This window comes from Protopterus annectens, chromosome 9.part0, assembly GCF_019279795.1.
Source record: "Protopterus annectens isolate FY-2018-M chromosome 9.part0, PAN1.0, whole genome shotgun sequence".
Lineage (NCBI taxonomy): Eukaryota > Metazoa > Chordata > Ceratodontiformes > Protopteridae > Protopterus > Protopterus annectens.
Window position 1 is genome coordinate 259,602,412 of NC_056743.1, and position 22,181 is coordinate 259,624,592.

General features: G+C 42.0%; 1 protein-coding gene across 1 annotated transcript in view; it reads left to right on the plus strand.

Annotated features, from left to right (window-relative positions):
• Positions 1 to 22,181, plus strand: part of NAT10 (N-acetyltransferase 10) — a 1,889,152-nt gene that overhangs the window by 1,465,284 nt on the left and 401,687 nt on the right. Inside the window, exon 22 of the mRNA XM_044082846.1 lies at positions 20,736 to 20,841. Coding sequence (XP_043938781.1) covers positions 20,736 to 20,841 — 106 coding nt within the window. The remainder of the gene's footprint in view (positions 1 to 20,735; positions 20,842 to 22,181) is intronic.

Sequence of the window (22,181 nt, forward strand, 5' to 3'; positions counted from 1 at the left end):
TTCAAATTTCTCACAATCAGTGCACGAAGCATAAAAATAAATTAACACTCTTCCATGCCTGGCTCACCCCTAACTCCCCAGACATAGCAGCCATCTCTGAAGCCTGGCTAAAACCTCATATTAATGACTCTGAATTCCTACCTCCAGGATTTCATTCTCTATGATCCGACCGCACTAATAGAAGAGGAGGTGGAGTTACTTTAATCTACTCTAACCTCCTAAGACCCCATATCCCAACACCATCCCCTCTTTTAATAATGCAGATCTAGTTATTGGCATACTAAAAATAAACAACCACAAAAGCATCTGTATTATTTCCCTCTACATTCCTCCTGGTAACAATACCAATACTTTGGAAGACATCTTCTCATGGTCCTCATCTAACATTAGAGTAGAAACCTTTATTTTGGGAGATGTAAACATTGACTGGGGAAAAATCAGTAACCCTAATCCCTCCATAGCTATCAACCTATTAAACTTCACTCAACTTACTAACTCCATTACTAGACCTAACAAAACTAACCCCCATGGCGCCATACTTGATTTGATACTAGTATCGCATCCTAACAAAGTTATAAAATCTGGTGTCAATCCTGACCCATTCGGAGACCACCTTCCTGCCGTCTCCATTCGAGCCACTCCCACCTGCCCTCTCTCTCACCACTTTATTCAGACTTGTAACTTAACTAATTTTAATCAACATTCTTTCTCTAACTCCCTTAAGCTAAGTAACTGGAAACCCCTAAAAACACTGCCTCTAGACAAAGCTATTGATTATTTCAATTCTACATTCTTGACTGTCCTTAACTCCCAAGCTCCAATAAGAAGAAAAAGATTCAAAACTAAAACCACCCCTTGGCTCAACAATGAGACAAAAAAGATTATGCTTCAAAGGGATAAAACCTGGAAAGCCTACCTTAAACACTAACAGCCTGAAATGTTCCTTAAGTTTAAACTTAGAAACCTTGCCAAAAAACTAGTCATTACCGGTAAAAAGTCTTACTACATCAAACTACAAGAAAACCACACAAGAAATCCCAAACAATTCTGGAACTCCATTAACTCCCTCCTTAGACCAGGTACAAAAAAACAACCCCTGTCCTGACACCAGCAGATCTCACCCAGAAATTGCCTCACTATTCAATTCCTTCTTCACCTCTTCCATCGCCAAACTAACCAGGATTTTCGCCAACAATAACCCCCCCAAGTCTACCCTCCTTTCCCTTTTCACCCCCCCACTTTTGACCTCAAATCCGTACCCACTGACCTAATAAAGAAACTGCTCTATAAACCAAAGCCTTGCTCCAATGCCCCTGATAACATCCCATCCTCCTCCTTAAAGATGGCGTCTGATTCCATTGCTATACCCATCAGCATCCTAATAAATAGGTCCCTAGTCGAATCCTATGTACCCACACTCGGGCGTTCTGCTTTCATTCTTCCACTTCACAAAGGGGGCAAGAATTGTAATGTCTCCAATTTCCTTCCCATTGCCATCCTTTCCCTTGTATCCAAAATCCTAGAAAAATGTATCCACCTACAGCTCATGCCTTTCCTTACTGAACACCAACTACTCTCTCCTACCCAGCACGGCTTCCGCCCAGGACACAGTACTAACACCGCCCTTCTTTCCTTCCTTCATTCTGTGAACTCTGCACATGACTCCAGTAACTTAGTATCATCTGTTCTACTAGACCTATCCAAAGCTTTTGACACCATATCCCACTCCCTCCTTCTAAACCATCTCTGTAACCTCAACCTTAGCCAAAAAGCTCTCTCCTGGTTCTCTAGTTACCTTTCAAACGGGTCCCAAGCTGTGAAATGGGGCCAAAACCTCTACCTTCCTTCCTACCCCTACCGGGGTACCTCAAGGTTCCATTCTTGGCCCATTACTATTCAATATCTTTATTAACAACTTTCATAAAGCCATCCCCAATACCACAGTTGTGCATTACGCTGATGATTCCACTCTGATCTGCCAAGCCCCTAACCTAACAGAGCTCCAAGCACTAACCCAAACAGCGTTTTCAACCACTGAAAACTGGATGTTCCAAAATCACCTCTCCCTAAATGCCAACAAAACTAAGATCCTCCTCTTCTCCCCCTCCATATCATCATCTCTTGATAAAAACTCTTTCCAAATTACCAGCCTTAACAACTCCACTATTGAGAGAGTAATCTCCACTAAACTTCTTGGTGTTACAATTGATGACCAGCTGAAATTCAATACTCATATCCAGCTAAACATAAAAAAAATGTAAGACTTGGCTTATTGTATAGAAACAACCACTTTCTGTCTCCTTCCACTAGGCTAACCCTTGCCTCTACTTACCTCCTTCCCTCTCTATTATATGGCGCTCCTCTGCTCACTATAATCTATCATCTACTCTTACCTCCAAATTAGAACAATGCTACAACAAAATCTCCAAATTTGCCACTAAATCCAAATCCTCCTCTCATCACTGCACCTCCCTTCACTCTCTAAACTGGCTTGAACTACCCAATCATCTTAACTTTCTCCAACTCACCATAGCCCATAAACTAGTGTTCCATCCTACTATCTGTCCTGCTCTTTCCAATATTCTTCAACCCTATACCCCCCCTTAGATCTTCTCACCAAAACCTGATCACAGTACAAAAACCCAAGTGCCCAGCAGGTCAACTTCTCTTATCCTTTACCCTAGCTAAAAAATGGAATGCCCTACCCACCTCTCTAAGAACCTGCAACAACCTAAATAACTTCAAAACCCAACTTTATACTCACATCTATCTAAATAGGATATGCAACTGCGCTCTTCAACCTACACCAATCCAGCTATCCTCCCCCTTCTCTCCTGGCTAACCTATTTACCTTCCTAACCATTTCTAACCTCTCCTAAAATACTAACTGTATATGCTACTAAAGCATTTTTTGCAATATATGCATAGCCTACCCAAGCCAACCTCCTTCCTTCCTCATCTCTTCTAAAATACTAATCGCATAAGCTACTAAACAGATTTTTTTTTTACTTTCTATACAATACGCCAATTTTTTCCTGCTGAACTTAATTGAAACTGTTAATACTTTTGCTATTTTCTGATATTAGTATTGTAGACTGTAGCTACCTGTTAATTTTTATGTTGTCTGTATCTGAACTCTTACTTGTAATTAAAATTGTTGTTTCTATGGAGCTTTTCTCCGCGGGCCTCCACTGAAAATGGGCCCCCAAGCCCAGTGGACCTCCCCGGTAATCAAACTGAAATTAATAAATAAATAAATAATATTATATATATATATATATATATATATATATATATGTGTGTGTGTGTATATACATATATATATATATATATATATGTGTGTGTGTGTGTAAGTAGTACTACTACAACAGTGATCTATACAAAGAACATAGTACAGCCATTTAAGAACATAGTATCATAAGATCACTGTTGCACTAATCCATTATTTTCTTCTTTTAGTATCTTGCGGGTGGGGTGGCATACACTGTACGTCTGCTACAGTTGGGGCCTTCTAAGGCTGCAGTACCAATAGTTCTCCTTGCTATCCTTCTGCGGACTCAGACCTACTCAGGCTTGGATGGATGGATTTGGAGAATTGTATTTGTACAGAGAATGTTCTGGCATGTTCCTGCTTTGTTAGGATCTTAGGACTGTGCCTGGGAGCAGGAAGGATGGATACCCTACAAGTGTCTTGGGCAAGAGTGCTCGAAAATGGCATGACCAGATTCCTGGTGATATAAAGGGAATGTACTATCCATCTATAAGGGGTGGATGTCCACTTTGTCTGAGGGTGGCTGTGGGGAAGAAGATGCTGAACTTTAGAAGTCTGGTCACATTTGGGGCTTTCTAAGGCTGAAGCCTCAGTAGTAAGTAATACTACAAAAGCAATCTTGAACATGTAATATTATGATAATTTCTTACACATTTGTATTTTAAACTAACTGACATTAGGAAACAGGGTTAGCAGTTGTCTGGCTACATGGCCAGCTATTGTTCGGGATCGTTATGGAGATGCAAGGCCGTGTTATAATCACTTGGCTGGATAAGCCAAGATGAAGCTTTGTTGCTTACTAGTTTATCATTATGCAACAAATGTAAATACACTCTGATTGCTGTATGGTGCTCCCTTGGCATGCTTGGGTAGAGGTGTTATTTTCTTGCCGATGAGTTTCAGCAAAACGTTGTGAATGCCTGATTACTTATGGTTTCATCTGAATGGCAGGAAATAGTAGAGCTGAAAGTACATGCAACTGTAGTTCATCCATGAGCAGCATTCCAGGAAAACCCCAAACCCTCCAAACAGGATGCCCTTCAGATGGAAACAACAATAATAGTAATAATAATAGTAGTAGTACTTACAACATTTGGTGCAATAGAGAGTGTACATGGCCATTTGAGAACCTTTTGTGCCCCAGACCAATAAATAGGACACTCCTCCTTATTAGTTTATCCTGAAAGTTTTGATTGTGTGGCAGGCCACACTGCTTTTCTAGGAGAAAGTAGTTGGAAAGCAGTTCTACTTCAGTGTTGTTGTTTGTCTTTCGTCTTTTCCCGGTAAGGGGTCACCACAGCGGAACTCTGGTCTGCTAATGATTGGCCGAGGTGCCAGCTCGACGCTCAACCTTCAGCGAAGGCACGCCCATTTACGCACGCATGTCTTTCGAACATTACCCAACCGCGGGGAGGACATGCAGACTCCACACAGAAGGCACTCCCAAGCCCAGCCGAGAATCGAACGGGAGAACCTCTTGCTGTGAGGTAACAACACTACCGCCGTACCATTGCGGCATCTTCAAGAGTTCTGCTTCAGTGTGCTAACTGGAAAACTGTGAGCCAGAAATTTTAGGTGTCTTAACAGATGGACCAATTATATACATTGAACTTTGTCCATCCAACCAGATACCCTGTTGTCTTCTTTTCAGAACGTTGATACAAATCCTGTTGGGTGGAGCTTGCATACTACTACAGAAAATTTTAGTAGAAATAGTGACAGTATACAGAGAAGGGGGGGGTTATTCCCATTTCTTTACATTGCCTAAAGAAGATGACCCTCTTCTTTTCTGAACCAGAAAGCCTTAAACCTTTTTTTTATCGGGGAAGAAAAATTCGGGTTCTTAACTGTGCATTCACGCATCCTTTGTTGAAATACTGTGATTGGCTCTGAGCTGTACAATCATAGGATCCCTGAGTCACATTATGATCTACCTAGTCCATAGCAGCTTTCATGTTTCTCCCATGTACTGTATTTTGGGTTCTTTGTTGCTTTTATTTTCATTTTGTTTTGAATTTATCTGGGCTAGAACACTAATTGCATTGGACCTAATTCAGTTTCAGCCCAGGGTAACACAAAAGATACATGACATTATATATAGAGTGAATTATAAAATGCAATATATACACATTTTATATATATATATATATATATATATATATATATATATATATATATATATATAATGGCTGACAAAACACAATGTATATGCATTACATACAGCTTGGAAATCAGACCTGGCATGCTGAACGAATCACAGTCAAAAGTAGAGTCAGAGCAAGGTATGTAGAGGTAAGAAGGTATGAAGAGGTTAAGTTATATGACCAGTGAGATAGTTACATTTTCCTAGAGTCTTGAAATGTGCTTTTATTCTGATCAGAAAATGAGGTAATAAGAATGGTCTTTAAGAAAATAATAGATTGATTCCCACAGTTTGGGACCAAGGACTGAGAAGGCATGGTCTGTGCAGTGATGCTTAGTTTGGATGGTTTGGAGGAGAGGGCATGAGTGGTTAAGATGTCTAAGGTTGAATGTTGATGCATCTTAGAATTGTCTGGAGGCTAATGGAGGGGGAGGTGTAATTCTTGATTAGTTCAAATAGTTGAGTGGCAAGTAAAAAGTCAGTGTGTTGTTTCACAGGTAGCCATGTAGGTTTTTCAGTGGTTTTGAAGTGCTCACTTAGGGAGAGAGTGATGAATCTACAGATGTCATTTGAGATGGACTGAATAGTGGGTCCATCTCTGTTAGAGGCTGCAGCAGTTAGAGGGGGAAGGGGATTATGAAGTGTTTAAGCACTGTGAATACCTATCCTTCAGAGAAGAAATAGTTTACACATTCTCCTACAGCATAAACATGACTGACTCATAACAGGAGGTTCTGACATTCAGTGTACATCTTTTGTTTCCTTCCAAAGGTAAGATGGAAGATTTCAGTGAATTGTCTCCAAGGTTTGATATTTGGACTAAACTGTATAGTCTTTTTTCCTCCCTTCCCTTATAGTCTCATGAAGGAAGACACAGTCCTCTTCAAAATGGATAACATCACAACGATTTATGTATACAGAGCAACATGTAGCCATACACTTTGCACAGGAGGTCTTTGGGAATGGGCAGTTGAGAGCAACTTGTGCCTTCTACTCAGTACATTCCAGGAGACAAGCAGCACTGATAAGTACTCCCATTTGCTTCATGTGAGAAGCTCACAAAAGGAGAATAGTTGGTTCTTTTCTGAGATATGTCTTCATTGACTTGCAATACGCTTGCTCACTATGGCAGCAAATTCAAAGCTGCCAGATTTTTACTGTCTAAATCCATGATGTGTGTTGTCTTGCTAGATGTATTGTCTCTGTTATGGAAATAGCTTTATTTACACCCCCCCTCCACACACACACAATTCTTGTAATTAAAGGCATACTGCTGAAGATTTGGTTGGAACAATTGAAGTTGATTGCCTTAGTCCCCCATCGGCCCAGGTAATTGTGTCCCCCCCCCCCCGCTACAACTGTGTGGGGAGAGATTTATTTATTGTTTGTTAACCGGGTAAGTCCAGCTGGGCTTCTGGCCCCTTTTCAGTGGAGACCCTAGGAGAAAAGCTCCAGTACACAGTAAAACAAAATTATGTAAACACACACTGGATGTCACAGAACATTACAAGTCGCAAAGTTACAAAAAACACTAAATAAAAAAAAGTACTTGACCTGCATCATAGTAGACAAAATAGGTTACATAGTAAAGATCAGTGCAGAAGTATCTATTTTACATTAAAATATAAGTTACATTACATTTAGGAGAATGACATTGTAAGGGTATGTGCAAGAAAGGCTAGAGGCCAGCATGCATAAAATTTGTGGAAAGCTTATAACATGAGATTTTTGTTAGCTTTGATGGGGAGTTTTTTTTTTTTTTTTTTAGATTATACTATGGACACTTTCTGCTCAGTTGAGTTCTCTGACCTAGGGATAGAGAATCTTAGTCCACCTAGGCTGTCACCCATGAATTTGCATACCTGCTTTCTGAACACCTATCTAATGCCATTTTTTTCTTTCTTCCTTCTGTTTTTACTTCACCACCATCAGCCCCCTGTGAATAAAACTTTAACTTATTTGTTCCTAGGTGGCAAGAAGTGGCAAAGAGGCTGTTATCCACTGAGATATGAAAAGGAATAGGGTTTCTGCCTACATTTTGGCTACCTTAATTCACCTTCACTTCATGTGCCAGGTCTGACTTTCTCCTGGTAGCTTAAGAGTCTAGCTTCATTTCCCACTCCCAAACTGAGGAGGCCTGTGTTTAAGGGATGGCGTCAGTTATCATCATGCCTGGAAATAGTAAATTTGCCCTTAATGGCATGTTAGTATTGCAGCAGACTTGTTAAGGAGAAGGATTTTCTTCTTTTTGTCTCTCTTATCCCATTCTCTCTTTTATCTGATATGACATGTCCCCGAAGTAGCAGGTGTACAGTACCACCATCTGATGATTATGCTGCATCAGGCATGCTTCCACTGCAGTGCAATATCTGTTATTTGATTCCCCTATTCACGCATCATCTAGGGGCCTTTACAGAAGTGGATCAGTCTGTCTCCCTCATACTGAGATGAACAAGCCAATGTTGGCTTCTCTCTCTCATCTCCTCTCACTGGCACCTCTACAAGTTCAATCTAGGGTTGTCTAGTTTTTGTTTAGACCTTTATTCATCTGTGCTATGGGATCATATCAGCATTTGCTCACTTTTTGTTTAATCAGGCTTCCAGATTCTTTTGTTAGCCAAAATAGATCAGTACTGAGACTATGTATTCTTGAAATAGAAATATATTGCTCTTTTCTTGAAAGACTATTAATTCATTCTTTTTCCATGAAGAGAACCCATGTTTTTAGTTAACATTCTGTTGGACTAATTGTATTTATATTGCTGCTTTGGTAATTAATTTAATTATCGATGTAGATAAGATTTAGTTATTTAGTTGTACATGCTATTTAAGGTGCTGTTGTTTGTAAAAATTGCCTCTTGAAAGGGTAAAGGCCGAGGTACCAGGATTAAAATCTTACCTGGTGGTTCATCTACGTGATTTTGTGCATTTTATTCAGCATTCTGTTGTAGTCTGAGGCAGGGTGCGAGAGTTTGTGGTTAAGGTACCACTAGCCCTTTGTAATATTTTCCCCAGTTAACAAATATAACTAGGTGTAAATAATATTCATGGCAGCAGCTTAACAGGTGGTCATCAGTTATTGTGAGCTTATTTCCACCGACTATTAGACTATGGAACTGGTCAGTGCAAAAGAATACACCCATTGTGGCAGTCTTTGTATAAGGGAAACAAAATTAAGCAGATCCCTGATGTCTAAGAATAACTTCTTGCCTGCTCAGAAGGTAAAGAACATACATCCCTGCCCTTTCAGGTAGCCAGGTTTGTTGTTGCTGTAATATAATTGAGAGTATTTGTTATAAAAGAGATCTTTCACTAGTACTTAATGCAGTTGCATGTGATCTTGTATGAAACCAACCAAGGTGTGAAGTTTTACTGTAAGATACACAGCGAGTCCTGAACCTCTGTTGTTTTTTGAAGGCGACTAGTAAAACTTCACCCTGGAACTCAAAAATATGTTGTTTTCTATTGTACTTTTGTATTCTGATCATATTAATGCATTAAAAGCAATCTAAGTGTGAATTTTTATGTTTTAATATTAAATGAGCATTGTGGAGCTTGCAGTATTGAAGTGATCTTGTCTTATTGCTTGGATGTCTTGCTTCTAGAATCCATTTAGAGTGCCCTTTGAATGTGTCATGCACAAAAAGAAAAAAAAGCTTAATTTTAACTATAAGTAGAATGGCAGTACTTAGAGTCATGGGCATCTTACAGATCTTCTGGAACCTGACCACTTTACAATTTTTGCCTGCAGTACTCTGATTTGTATTATTCTCAGACCTGCCCTAACCTTTTCACAGCAGTTCTAAATCCGCCTCAAAATAAAGTTGTGATCTGCATTTTTTTTTCTAAGGCTGGCTGTGTAGTCTTTCAAGTACTGACAGACCCTCCCGCAAACTCTTTCTGTGGTATTATAGCGATCACTGTAATCCAAGAGTTAAGTGACCACTGTTGCCTCAGTGATGTTTTAATTAAAATTAGTTTTAAGCAGTTATTGTGTTGCTGGCAAGTTTGGACTGAGTAAATCTTTATGGAATGATAAAGTATGATCTTTTAATTGTCATGTATGACCTTTCTGTAAGCAGGGATATCTGTAAAACACTTGTACGTATAGCTGTATACTTCGGTTCTATATTGAAAGATGGATAGTTACCATCCTGAAACAGAAACACAGTTCATGGCATCTTTAGCTTGAAATTAGGAAAACTTCTAATAAAATATAGTTTGCTTCAAAGGTATAGCAGTTTCAGAGTTGGTGTATTTAGTTGGCAAGGCACAGTCTTCCATAGCACTCAGTGTAGATAATTCAGTTTTTAAGTCCTAGATGATTGGTATTTTCTATTTTGAAGGTAAGTACTGCCGTTCTGCTTAGTAATCAGTTCATGAGTGCTACTTAGGCATCCAGTAATATGTTTAATCTTATAGAGTTATTTTCCCTGTAATATCACTTGGATGTAATTCAGTGCCTGGGAACCTTCGTTACCCCCCAATTAATTCATTTTCATTTTTTTCCTGCCACAGATCATGAAGGTGTCCATTTTTTCCTTAAGTCATATCTCAATTAGTTATTTTATAAGGAATTTGTTTCGTCCTGTAGAGTGTAAGAAGGATCACACTCTTTTTGTGGCTTTTACTGTTAAGTCACCAGCAGCTGTTTTGCATCATAAATGTGTGTTTTACTGAGTTCTGAAGTGTTGTGAAGCACTTGGCTAAAGTGAAATGGTTTTCCGAAAACTTAGATTTGGAGAAATTTTTATATGAAAAGCAGGCTTCAGTTTTATTGCAGCACTATGTGGATTTATTGTTGTGTGCTAATTTTTGTCTAGTGAAGTGTTGGCTATACATTTGCAGAAAGTAGTAGACAGTATGAAATCCTAGAAGATGTTCAACATTAGATCATTGCTGCAGTAGCGTAAGCTTTGTGGGACATATCCTACCAAAGATATGACCATCTGGCCATCTTTCAAGCTTCATGACACCGTGCATGTGCCCTAACCCTGTGAAGCTCGAGAAGAGTCACGTAAAAGCAGTAGTTAGGGTGCCAAAAGCTTCAAAGCTCATTCCCTCTGTTGGCTTTGTGGAACTAATGATCCACTGGTGATGATCTGGGGGAAACCTTACACTTTATCAAATCTCTGTAGAAAAATCTGTTATTTCTATTTTGATTTTTGTAGGTTATGCTAAGAAAATTTTTTTTTTATGGTCTGTTATGTCTTGTGAAGGGAATTTTCTTTGGATAATGCTTTTGTGAAAAGTGTAAAAATAAAAATGATACAACTTCTTCATTCCTTACTGATAGATCTTTGGTTCTGTCCTCAGAACCGACATGGCCGGTACCAGGCTCGCACCAGCTACAAACTCTCAGCCAAGACCTACCCACAATGCCCCTCTCATAGTCTCTTCAGATCTCGTTTGCCACGTTCCTCGTCAGACATGCCAAGCCTTCTCTCAAGCTAAGTGTAGCTTTTTTGTGGTTATTTCTAGTTTTAGCGTTTTATTAACCAGTTTTTCTCGCTAAGGTTATTTCTCGTTTCTACTTTCTTTACTTCCTGTCTAAACCCTACCCACTACCTTGGTAGTTCTTTCGTACCATCATTGGTACTACTCCTCTTCCCTATTTTAGTAGGCCCTTTTCTTACCTTTTTGGTATTTCTTAGTATCATTGTTGGTACTCCTTTTCTAGCTTCTGTACAAAAAAAGAAAAAGAGTTTTTCGCTGTCCCTTTATCTTCTTGTCTAGTAGATACAGTTTTATTGTGTGGTTAGTACTAGTGTGTTATAATGTTGGATAAGGCCAAGCTTGGGTTCAAGCAGTGTGATAAGTGTGGGTGTAAGATGCCCAACTCTGACGGTCACGCTGGGTGTGTTTATTGTTTGGGCGTTGACCACATCAACATTTCTTGTGACTTTTGTTCTAGCTTCAGTAACCGTACGTTGGCTGAACGCAAGAACAAGCTCATTCTGAAGGGTATGCTGAAAAAACCCTTGGCGGAGGCTCTTTTGGGACGGAGGTCTCACTACTTCCTAAGCATAAGGAGAAACGGAGTCTTTCAGTTCCGACATTCCCGTCTTCCTCGGAACTGAGTTGACACCAGGCTTCTCCCGCGCCGTCAGTGCAGACAGCTTTGGCACCAGGGTCCCTGTCTTTTCCCTTGGTGCCGTCCTTTATTCTGACTCAGACTCCTACCACTGTACCAGCTTCAGTACCATGCCCCTTGGTGCCTACCTTGTTTATGACACAGGCTCCGACCACTGTACCTGCATCGCCACCATCCCCCGGCCACAGTGCCGATGTCCTACATGGCTCCACCGATAATGACACCTTTGGTCCCAAAGATCGAGCGCCTTTCCAGAACCAGGTATTCTCCCTCTTGTGACCTCTTTTTGGGGACAACAATTTAGTCCATTTCATGAGAGACCAGAGTCTCCATCAGCAGCTTCCTTCAGATCCACCAAGTGTCTTTCGGAACAAGATGTGGTGAGGGCTGTGGACCAGGTTTTAGCAGCTAGAGGATTACACACCCTGTCTAGGCCTTCCCTCCCTCTTTGAACGGAAGCTCTCACAGTGTATTCACCTGTCTATCCTCCTCTGACCTCCTCCCAGGTTTTGGAGACTTCGGTACCGATGGTCATCCCGGTGCTTTTTGTCTCTGCTCCAACAGCGGAGGCTTCCCTGTCAGCACCGATTTCTCTTGGGTGCCATGGCTCCTTTGGAACTGGCGCACTCTCAGGGCAGTGATTGGGCTGTCGGCACCATGGCACCTAGTTTGGCACCAGTTTTTTTCTGTGGTGCTGTCTACGGCCACGGCTCTCCCTGCAGCTAGTGGTCCTCTCGGAGCTCTTCACCTGAAGGCGAGCTCCTCGGGGTGGGGTGTCACCCTGGTTATGAGGTCATCCTTCTCCGTTCCGGGCTCCCATCCCTCCTCGGGTGGGCCTGCTTTCCAGGTGATGGAGAGGGTTCTTGCTTCACCAGGCTCGCAGTTGGCACCATTGGTATCGGAACCAAAACCCCCCTCTAGCTTGCAGCTGTCCCAACCTCCTACTCTGGGATCTCAAGCATGGGAGCCGCAAGACCTTCCCTTGAAGGAGAACCCTATCTCCAGAGTCCTCCTCAGAAAACTCCACTGGGGAGCCACCCCGGAAGAAACTTTGCAAGAGGGAAGCATCTTTATTCCTCTGAGGAATCCATTACTGAAGACACTGATTACTTTGAGGGAGAAGGGTCCCCATGGTCTCCCCCAGAAGACATCTCATTTGGAGACTTTCTCAAGATCCTCAAGCAGAGGGGAGACTGGAAGCCCTCCATCCCTTCGAAGGAGTCAGCGTTCTTCAGGCTTTCCATGCTCTACCATCTACGTCCTGGGTGATCCCACCTGTGGATGAGCTCATTAGGCTTATTGCGCAGTATGCCTGGAAGGCCCTGGACAACATAGAATCTGTCCCTCGGAGGCCAGATAAAATTTTGTCCACTCCTGAAGACCAACCAAACTGCTCCAAACAGCTGGTAGTTGATTCCATGGTTGTGGCAGTGGCCACCAAGAGGGAACTGGCAGAAGATATTTCCACTGTTCATCCCCCAAACAGAGAGTCTCAGGCTGTGGATACACTGGGGAAGCAGACCTACACTTCTGCAACCTTTGCCATTCAGTCGCTGAATTACCTGGCACACTTGGCTCACCTCCAGAGAGAACTAATCTCTGAAATGTCTGCCTCTTTGGCGGGGGTACTGCTTGAGAAGCATGACACTGTTGCCTCTCCGCTACCGAGGGGGCAGCTCGAGCGACCGCATTGGGCATCGTCATGAGACAGCATGCTTGGATGCATTTGACTTCGCGGACCCTTTTAAATCGTCCTTTGTCAACGCACCTGTTGACGAATCTTCCCTTTTTGATCTCAAAGTAAGAGAGACACTATCACGTAGTGAGGACGGACGGAAAGACCTTGTCTGCTGTGGGCATATGTTTTTCCACTCCCCCAGAGATCCTACTCCAGGAATCAGAGGGGAGGAAAATTGTGGTTCAAGAAGTCCCAAGGATCATTTTGTGACGCTTGTGATGAGCAATCCCCCCGAGGCAGGGGGGGCAACTCATCCAAAAGATGCCCCTTTTGGGGCAGAGGAGGTCCGCGCAACCAGGGCGCTAAGGATTCCTTCTCTGGCCGACCCTTCCAGCACTCCTTAACAGCGGCCAGATTGCTTTCCTCTGGAAGCAGTGGGGGGTCGATTTTCTCTGCTCCTACAGGCCTGGCAACTCATAACAATGGATGCTTGGGTGCAGAGAAATAATATCCAGAGGCTATCATATCCCATTCAATCTTACTCTCAGACTCATAAAATGAATCCCCAATGTTCCACCCAGTCAGAGGGAGGCCGCAGCCTTAGAAATCGAAAAGCTGCTAAGAAAGAGTCATCCAACTAGGCCCACCAGTCCAAAGAGTATCTGGGTTTTACTCGAGATTATTCTTAGTGCTAGAAAAGATGGGACTGGAGACCAATCCTGGATCTCAGCTTACTAAACAAATTCATCAAACCTCAAAATTTCCGGATGGTCACAGTACAGTCCATTCTCCCCTTTCTGGGAAAGGACAACTGGATGTGCTCTATAGACCTCCAGGACGCGTATTACCACATAAAGATGGACAAACGCTCCCGGAGATTTCTCCTCTTCCGCCTGGTAGCCAATCACTATCAATTCAGAGTACTGCTCTTTGGTCTCTCGACAGCCCTTAGAGTGTTCAACAAATGTATGGCAGTCATAGTAGCTCAACTCCGTCTACAAGGATTCCAGGTGTTTCCATATCTAGACGATTGGCTCCTTACCGCCACGACCAGGAATCTCCTCATTCTCTCTTACACTCAAGGCCTTGCTCTTCTCCTAGGTATCACGATCAGCATAGACAAATCACACGTCTCCAACAAGAGCACTGGAATTCATTGGCACGATCTTCGACACAATGTCCTTTCAAGCTTCCCTTCCTTCTCACAGGCTTTCAAAAATAAGAAATCAGATTCAAGTCCTCCTTCCGCAGACATTTGTACCAGCACGCCATGTACAACAACTATTGAGCTCTATGGCAGCAACCATTACCTTAGTATCACTGGCCCGGTTGCACATGAGACGATTACAGTGGCTCCTTTCATCACAATGGTCGATCTTAACCCACCCACTCAACCACATGAATACGCCTTACAAACCTGTGGAAGAAAGAAATGCTATGGTGGATGAAGCCAGAAACAAATTTTGGTGTCAACCGTTCTGTCTTCCCCAGCCCAGGACCATGGTGACCATGGGCACTTCCCTGTTGGGTGCGGGCATTTCCAGGGAAAGATGGTCCAAGGCACCTGTTCACCCATGGAGGCCAGTTTGCACATAAATGTCCTGGAATTGAGGGCAGTTCTTAGTGTTGCAAGCGTTCCACACATCCCTCTCTTCTGGGACCATTGCAATTCAGTTGGACAACATATCAATCGTCTGGTACATCAGCAAACAAGGCAGAACCAGGTCTTACCCCCCTGTGTCAGGAAGGCATGAGAATTTGGCATTGGGCAACGGCTTCCAACCGCTTTCTCATAGCAACGCACATTCCTGGGAGTACCAATCTTATTGCAGGCAATCTGAGCAGGAACATTTTGATGCCTCATGAGTGGTCCCTCAATCCCAATAGTAGCTGCTCAAATCTTCCACCGATGCGGCAGGCCTTGCTGCGGCCTGTTTGCTTCACCCCTAAACAACAAATGCAGAAGCTACTTTGCCTTGATTCCCCCTCAGGGGGAGTCACCGAGGGATGCTCTGACACACGATTGGCCCCCGGTTCTAATGTGCGCCTTTCCCCGTTTCCCCTCATCCCAGAATTTCTACAAAAAGCTCAAAGGTTGAAAAGCAAAGTGATCCTCATTGCCCCTTATTGGCCCAGTCAAGTCTGGTTCCCATTCCTTTGGCTTCACCTGATTCACAAATCGTGGATCCTGGATCAATCCCAAGGACTGCTGTCTCATCCTCGGGGTCTGATTCACCCCGGTCTCCACAGCCTCAAGCTCACAGCTTAGTTTCTCCACTTCCGATGATTGCTAGGCTACCAGATATTTCATCCCCTGTTCGCGAAATCTTTCTGGCTTCGCACAAGCCTTCCACCAGAAAAATTTATTCCAGTAAGTGGACTAGGTTCTCTTGTTGGGCCAAAGAACATAATAGACCCCTTTTTCATGCCTATTCAGAAGATCCTACAATACCTCACTACCCTGTTGCATGCAGGAGCTTCAGCATCGACAATTACAGTGCATTTAGCAGCTATTGGAAACTTTCACAATGGAATTGACAGTTCATCTGCTATGTCATACCGACTTCACAAAAGGAATATTATATATTAAACCTCTTGTCGAGCTTCCTATAGAGCTGTGGGACTTGACTTTGGTGTTTCAATTGTTAAGTCCTCCCTTCAAGCCTTCTAACTCCTGTGATGTAAAGTTTGGAAAACTCTACTTCAAGTAGCCCTTACCACAGCAAGAAGAGTATCTGAGTTGCAGGCCTTGAGTGTCAAGAGACCATACTTGATTTTTCATAGGGAAAGAGTTTCTCTACGTACTGATCCCTCCGTTTTGCCCAAGGTCATTTCTGTTTTTTCCATTAACCAATCTATTGACCTACCGGTTTTCTTTTCCCACCATTCAAATAGAGGGGAATACCTTTTGCATACTGTAGATGTTCATAGGCAGCGTTGTTTCTACTTGGACAGAACTAAATCTTTCAGAAAAACGGATCATTTGCTTGTGGCCTTTGCAGGACCCAGAATGGGTAATCCTGTTTCCAAAATGACTTTATCTTCTTGGCTCAGAAACGCCATTACTTTCATCGACCATCAAAACAAAGTGTCCTTGCCTTCCAAAATAAAGGCTCAGTCTACTAGATCCATAGCTACCTCAGTGGCCTTCCATTCCAGAGCCTCTGTGGATGATATCTGCACAGCAGCCACTTGGGCAAGACCTCATACCTTTATCACTCATTACAAATTGGATTTGGTCTCGAAGGGACAAGCATGTTTTGGTTCTATGGTGCTCAGGAATGTCCTTCCTTAGGGCCACCCAGGACTCAAGTAGCTGGAGACTTGGTCCTATCAGTAAGGAATGAATGAAGATTTGCAACATCAGATAAAGAAGTTATGTCTTACCGTAACGTTCCATCTGTGTTGTAGATCTTCATTCATTCATTACTTCCCGCCCTCCACCTTCCTGCCTGGACTCCTGGTGGACTTCAGGATCTCCTTATTAGTTAAGGTATCTGCTCAGACAGAGCCTCCTATTATCACTATTATTATTTCTGTACTATAAGGGCAGGCATACTCGATCTGAAGAGACTATGAGAGGGGCATTGTGGGTAGGTCGTAGCTGAGAATTTTTGGCTAGCGTGAGCTTGGTACCGGCCATGTCAGTTCTGAGGTCAGAACCGAAGTCCTATCAGTAATGAATGAACGACGATCTACAACACAGATGGAACATTATGGTAAGACATGACTTCTTTTTTTTTTTTGGTATTTCTTTCTGTGGTTTATGTAGAATACTTGTAGAGGAAGGATGTTGTGCTTTTGTGGGGACGGTCACTGAAAATTTTATCTCAAAACTTTACATTTTCTATCAGGAGCTTTAGATTTTCCATCTAGTCTTTGATGTACGCCAATGTATTTTGCTGGTTTCTAGGTTTTATGATTTCTAAAGATTCAGAAGGACTTCCTGAAGATAGTGGTGGTGACTTCCTTTTGGCCCAGGCAGCAATGGTTCTCCCTTTGGAAAATGCCTAAGGGTAATTACCACAGGCTTCCACACACACACTGGATCTGCTTGCAGAAGACAGAGGTTATTTGAAACACCCCAGTCTGAAATTACTACAGTTGACTAACTTTGATGATAGCTTTCATACTCTTTAGACACTTTTTTCCTTAGGATGTGCAGCAGGAGGCAAAGAAATCTGCTTCTAGGAAATCGAATATGTGCAAGTGGAACATTTTTTCTTCTTGTCTTACTTAGAACCAGGAACCTTTTAAGATAAGACCCAGATGCCTTCTGTTCTAGAATGTTTGTGTTATCCTTTCTTACTGTTTTGTCAGGATTCATCTTTCAGCCATTTCTGCTTATCTTCTGTTAGATCCTCCACTTTCTACCTTTCCTCAAGTCAACCAATTTTTGAAAGAGGTTTTACATTTTTATCTATTCATGTATCTGTCTATCCTTTGTTGACCAGATTAATCCCACTAACTAGTGACCTTTATTCAGGCAGCGATCCAGTATGGCACCTGTACTGCAAGAAAATTTGGCCAGGGTATTGGGGAACTTCTCCTCTTCTTCTTCTTTCGGCTTTTCCCAGTTAGGGGTCGCCACAGTGGATCACCTGTCCGCTCATAATTGGCAGTGGAGTTTTTACAGTGTCGAGTTGCCAGCCTGGCGCCCAACCTTCCACAGAAGGCACACACATGCACTCACACCTAGGACCAATTTAGTGTGTCCAATCCACCTGCAGCATGTCTTTGGGATGTGGGAGGAAACCCGTGTGACCACAGGGAGGACATGCAGACTCTGCACAGAAGGCAGCCCAGCCAAGGATCGAACCAGAGAACGTCTTGCTGTGAGGCAACAATGCTAACCACTGCACCACTGTGGCCGCCCTGTTGGGGAACTTCTCTATCATCTTCAATAGGTGCTGTGGGGTATTTTACAGCCACCTGAACTACACTCACCATGAGCAGTTAGGACTTCTGTTTAACATTTAATCCAAGGACTGCACTCACAAAACAAGGGAGAAAAGTATCTCTCATACTCTGGATATACAGAGGCAGCTCAAATACTACTTGGACAGAACAATGTTATTCAGGAAGGCAAATTAGCTGTTTGTTTCCTATGCAGGTAAGGAAAAGGGCACCCAATGTCAAAACAGGTAAATGGTTGCCTTGTGCCGTTTCCTTTTGCTATTCTTACCCTAACAAGCCACTCCCAAGCAGAACCAGGGCTCAGTCTATGAGGGCTTTGGCTTCTTCTGTGGCTTTTTGGAAAGAGGTGGACGGTATAACTACTGTAGAGGCAGTAACTTGGTCCTCTGTGCATACTTTCAGAAAGTATTACAAACTGAATTCCTTTTCCCGGTCCAGAACAACTTTGATAGGACAATTTTCCAGAGACTCCTGGATTCTTAACCTCCCTCCTTCATAAATCCTAAGATTTGATAGTCTATCCCTAGAGTTTAGGATACTGCAATACTGATCTTATCTTGACCATAGCGCAGTTGTGTAAGTAATCTTACTGTAGCAGTAGATGTTATAATAGATCACTGTTGCAGTAGCTATGTTCCCTTACCTTCATTACTCTTGTTCTGGATTAGGTATATTGCCAGGCTGTGGATGTATGTACCCCATGTATATACACTGTGTGTGTGTGCGCGCGCGTATATGCATTTCTCTTTTTCTAGCATATTCCTTTCATCTTCTAATCTTGAGCCAAGAAAGCTCTGAAGATTTTGGTACCCTGACCAATTCTTTTTATATGGTTCTTCTCCAGCCTAACAGCTGGTAGAGCAAGTGGAAGGTGCTCTGAAACTTTGAAAGTATATGACCCATGCAGCTTAGGCTACTGCAATAGTAATCTATTAGAACACCATCCGTTATAATACATTTACTTATACGACTATACTTTCCTTGAAGTTGCCTTGCCAGATATTTGAAGTGTCAATTAACATTTTCTGGTAATGGAGAAAGTACTGCTATTCCTGCAGCCTAATTAAGACTTTATGGAAAATGGTGTTTAGGCTGTCTAGAACTGCATCTTACAATACCCAACAAAAACCTGCAGTTATAAGTGGACAGGTGATTCGCTGTGGCAACCCCTAAATGGGAAAAGCCGAAAGAAGAAGAAGAGGAGGTAGCTTTACTGTGAGTGAGATTGGAATGCATTGTGACAAGCTTTTTAGCAGCTTGCATTTAGTCCAAATCAGGTTTATTCAAATGAAAGAAACGCTGACAATGCTTTCAAAAATCAGTCCAGGAAGCCAGTGACTCAGAGTACTGTTATGATAAGAGAGTGTAGAAGTTAACTTAAGTTATTGTTTTTAAACTTTGACATATTATAAGCATACAAAATGTACTATAGGAGAAAGAGTGAAGAACTCACATCAGTATGTTAGTCTCCATCCATGCCAGATCGTACTGCAGTATAGTAACTTGCGGAGTGATATTGGAAATTACCTGCATGTTATTTTTACCCCTATGGCACTCTGACCTGCAGCGATATCACAGGGGCCACCAGAGTGTCTGACTTGCTCTGCTTGACTGGAGCTGCTTCTGCTGAGGAACAGAAGAACCAAGACCTCAGTTCTAAAGCTGGTCTCTGGGTAAGATTGGTTAGCTCCTACTGTGAAGTTATTATTTGCTACACTGGCATTTTCAAATTTTGCAACCCTGTCCTATCCTGTTAACCTTGTAGCTGAAATACACTCCCCTGAAGTAGTCACTGTAGTACTTGACTGTGCTTGCATACTTTCACTTTTGTATTTTTGATGCTTTTTTGTATCTAAGCTGCTAAAGTATGTGGCAGTACTTGACAGAGCTGTGTATATGCTATGGTCCTTAGCATTTTTTGTGTATCTCACTTGGTCTCTGCCATGTTGCACCTGCACTTCTAGACCTTCATATGTACTGACTAGGCTATTGATCAGTATTATAAATCAGTAGTATAAGAATGGTTAACCCAGGGCCATTTGTATTTGATAACGTCATATCTCCATTTAGGTGTTCTGAGATTCTCTGCTCATCTCCACCCCCCACCCCTGCCCAATACTTGGGACACTGTTTTATCCTGGGTCATCAGGATTGCAGTCAACTCTTTAAACCTGTATGCTGTGGATCTATCTTAATATTAGGCAGAGTGATATTAAGACATTAGTACTGCACAGCTATGATAAAACATACATTTTTCACTTTCTAATTAGAGTTTCTTTTCTTTATGTCCTTTAGGGCAGCTGTATGAATTTAATAAATCTTGAGTTGTTTTGTTGAACTGCTTCAGCTGCTGTTCTGTGATCCCTTCACTGTTATGCTCCATTGAAGGTTTTTAACCATTTGTACATTTTTACTTTGTTCTATAGTTATACCCGTTTATATGGAGTGGTTCCAGCCACACTGTGGCAGACTTAATGTTCTATATGTCTGTGCGTTTGCCCTGGAGGCTGATCTCTCAGAAATGGATCAGCAGTGTGTATTGTAATATCTGTCTATCCCTCAGAACTAATAAAATACATTGCTCTTTTTGTCTTGGAATGTTTTGTACCAGGTTACCTTTTGTATTTTACAGAATGATTTGACTGGGGAACACTCGTGTGTTATGCTGAAGATGCTTAGAGTGGAAGAAGGTGATTCACACACTGAAGAAAGCAACTGGCTGTCTGCATTCTGGACTGGTACATTGTGATAAATTTGTTTTACTAGAAGCTCCTTATTCCTCATGAAAAGTGAATTTTTTTAATTATATGAATGCAGTATGACATTGTTATGGAAGCCTGTGTTTGGAAATTACTGGTTTACATAAGCAATAAACTGAAAGAATACTTGGTCATGTTGAGTTACTCCCAGGACAAGAATGTGGTTTTGTCATGGTGCAGAAACTGAAATAGCATTGGTGGTACATATGCCCATTACACATACTGGAGGTGATTTGGTGTATAGTGACTTTATTGATTGATTGCTTCTTCAGGAGCTGTGGTATTAGACAAAGCTGTCAATTTACATATCAGTCTAAATCCCTTTACCTGTGACTTCTTTTTTTGCATTTTGACAGTTGTCATGTCTTTGACAATTTTTTTTTGTCCGGGTTGCTTGAAGGCACAGGTAGTGTCTCTGGCTGCTACTTTGGGTTATTGCAGTCTTGTCTCTGGCTGCTTCTTTGTGCTGAAAGTACAGTAAACAGCTTATTTTTAAAATTAATTTAACAAGATATTTAGAAAGATGAGGGGAGATTCTTTAAATCTTAGAACAAATGTTTTATTTGTTACATATACCAGAAATGATCAGAGCATCTTTATTTCCAAGTCTGCATATCTCTTATCACAAATTGCCTCGCACATACATTATTTCAGGTGATAGCCACTGATGAACAAAACTCTGCGCATAAGAGCTCAGGCCAGTGAGCATTTAACTATCACTTTTCATTGAAGACTTGTAATCTGAAGTGCCTGATTTTTTTATGTACACCTGCTTGGCCCTGCACAGCCTTAGGCTACTTCCCCTAGCTTTCTTTGTTGATCCTTCACTGGATCGCCATCATTAGCCGATTACCAGTGAAGGTTCTCATTTATTTGTTTTTCAGTAAGGAAGTTTTGAGTACTAAACAAGTTATAAGTGTTTGATTGCTCAGGTCGTCAGGGGTATAAAACATGCAGCCAACCCCATTACATCAGTCTTTCTTGCCTTGCGGTGCCCGAAGCAGAAGCAGTTCGCAAGTGCCGGTCGGCCGACTCCTGAAATTTTCGTTTTCAAGTTTCAGAACCGAAGTCTTCAACTAAAGCAAAGTACCCCATTGGGGAAACTTTTTCTTGCTCCTTACCAATGTCAGTAAAAGTTAATAATTGCATTACTTGTGGAAAGCAAATACCTCACAAAGATTTTCATTCATACTGTATTCCTTGCCTAGGCCCTGACCATGACGTACCTTGCTGTCGGTTTTGTGCTTTATTTAATCAGCGCACTATCCGTCGTCTGTATATTTTCACTTCTAAATATTTCTGTTCTCGGTTTAATTATC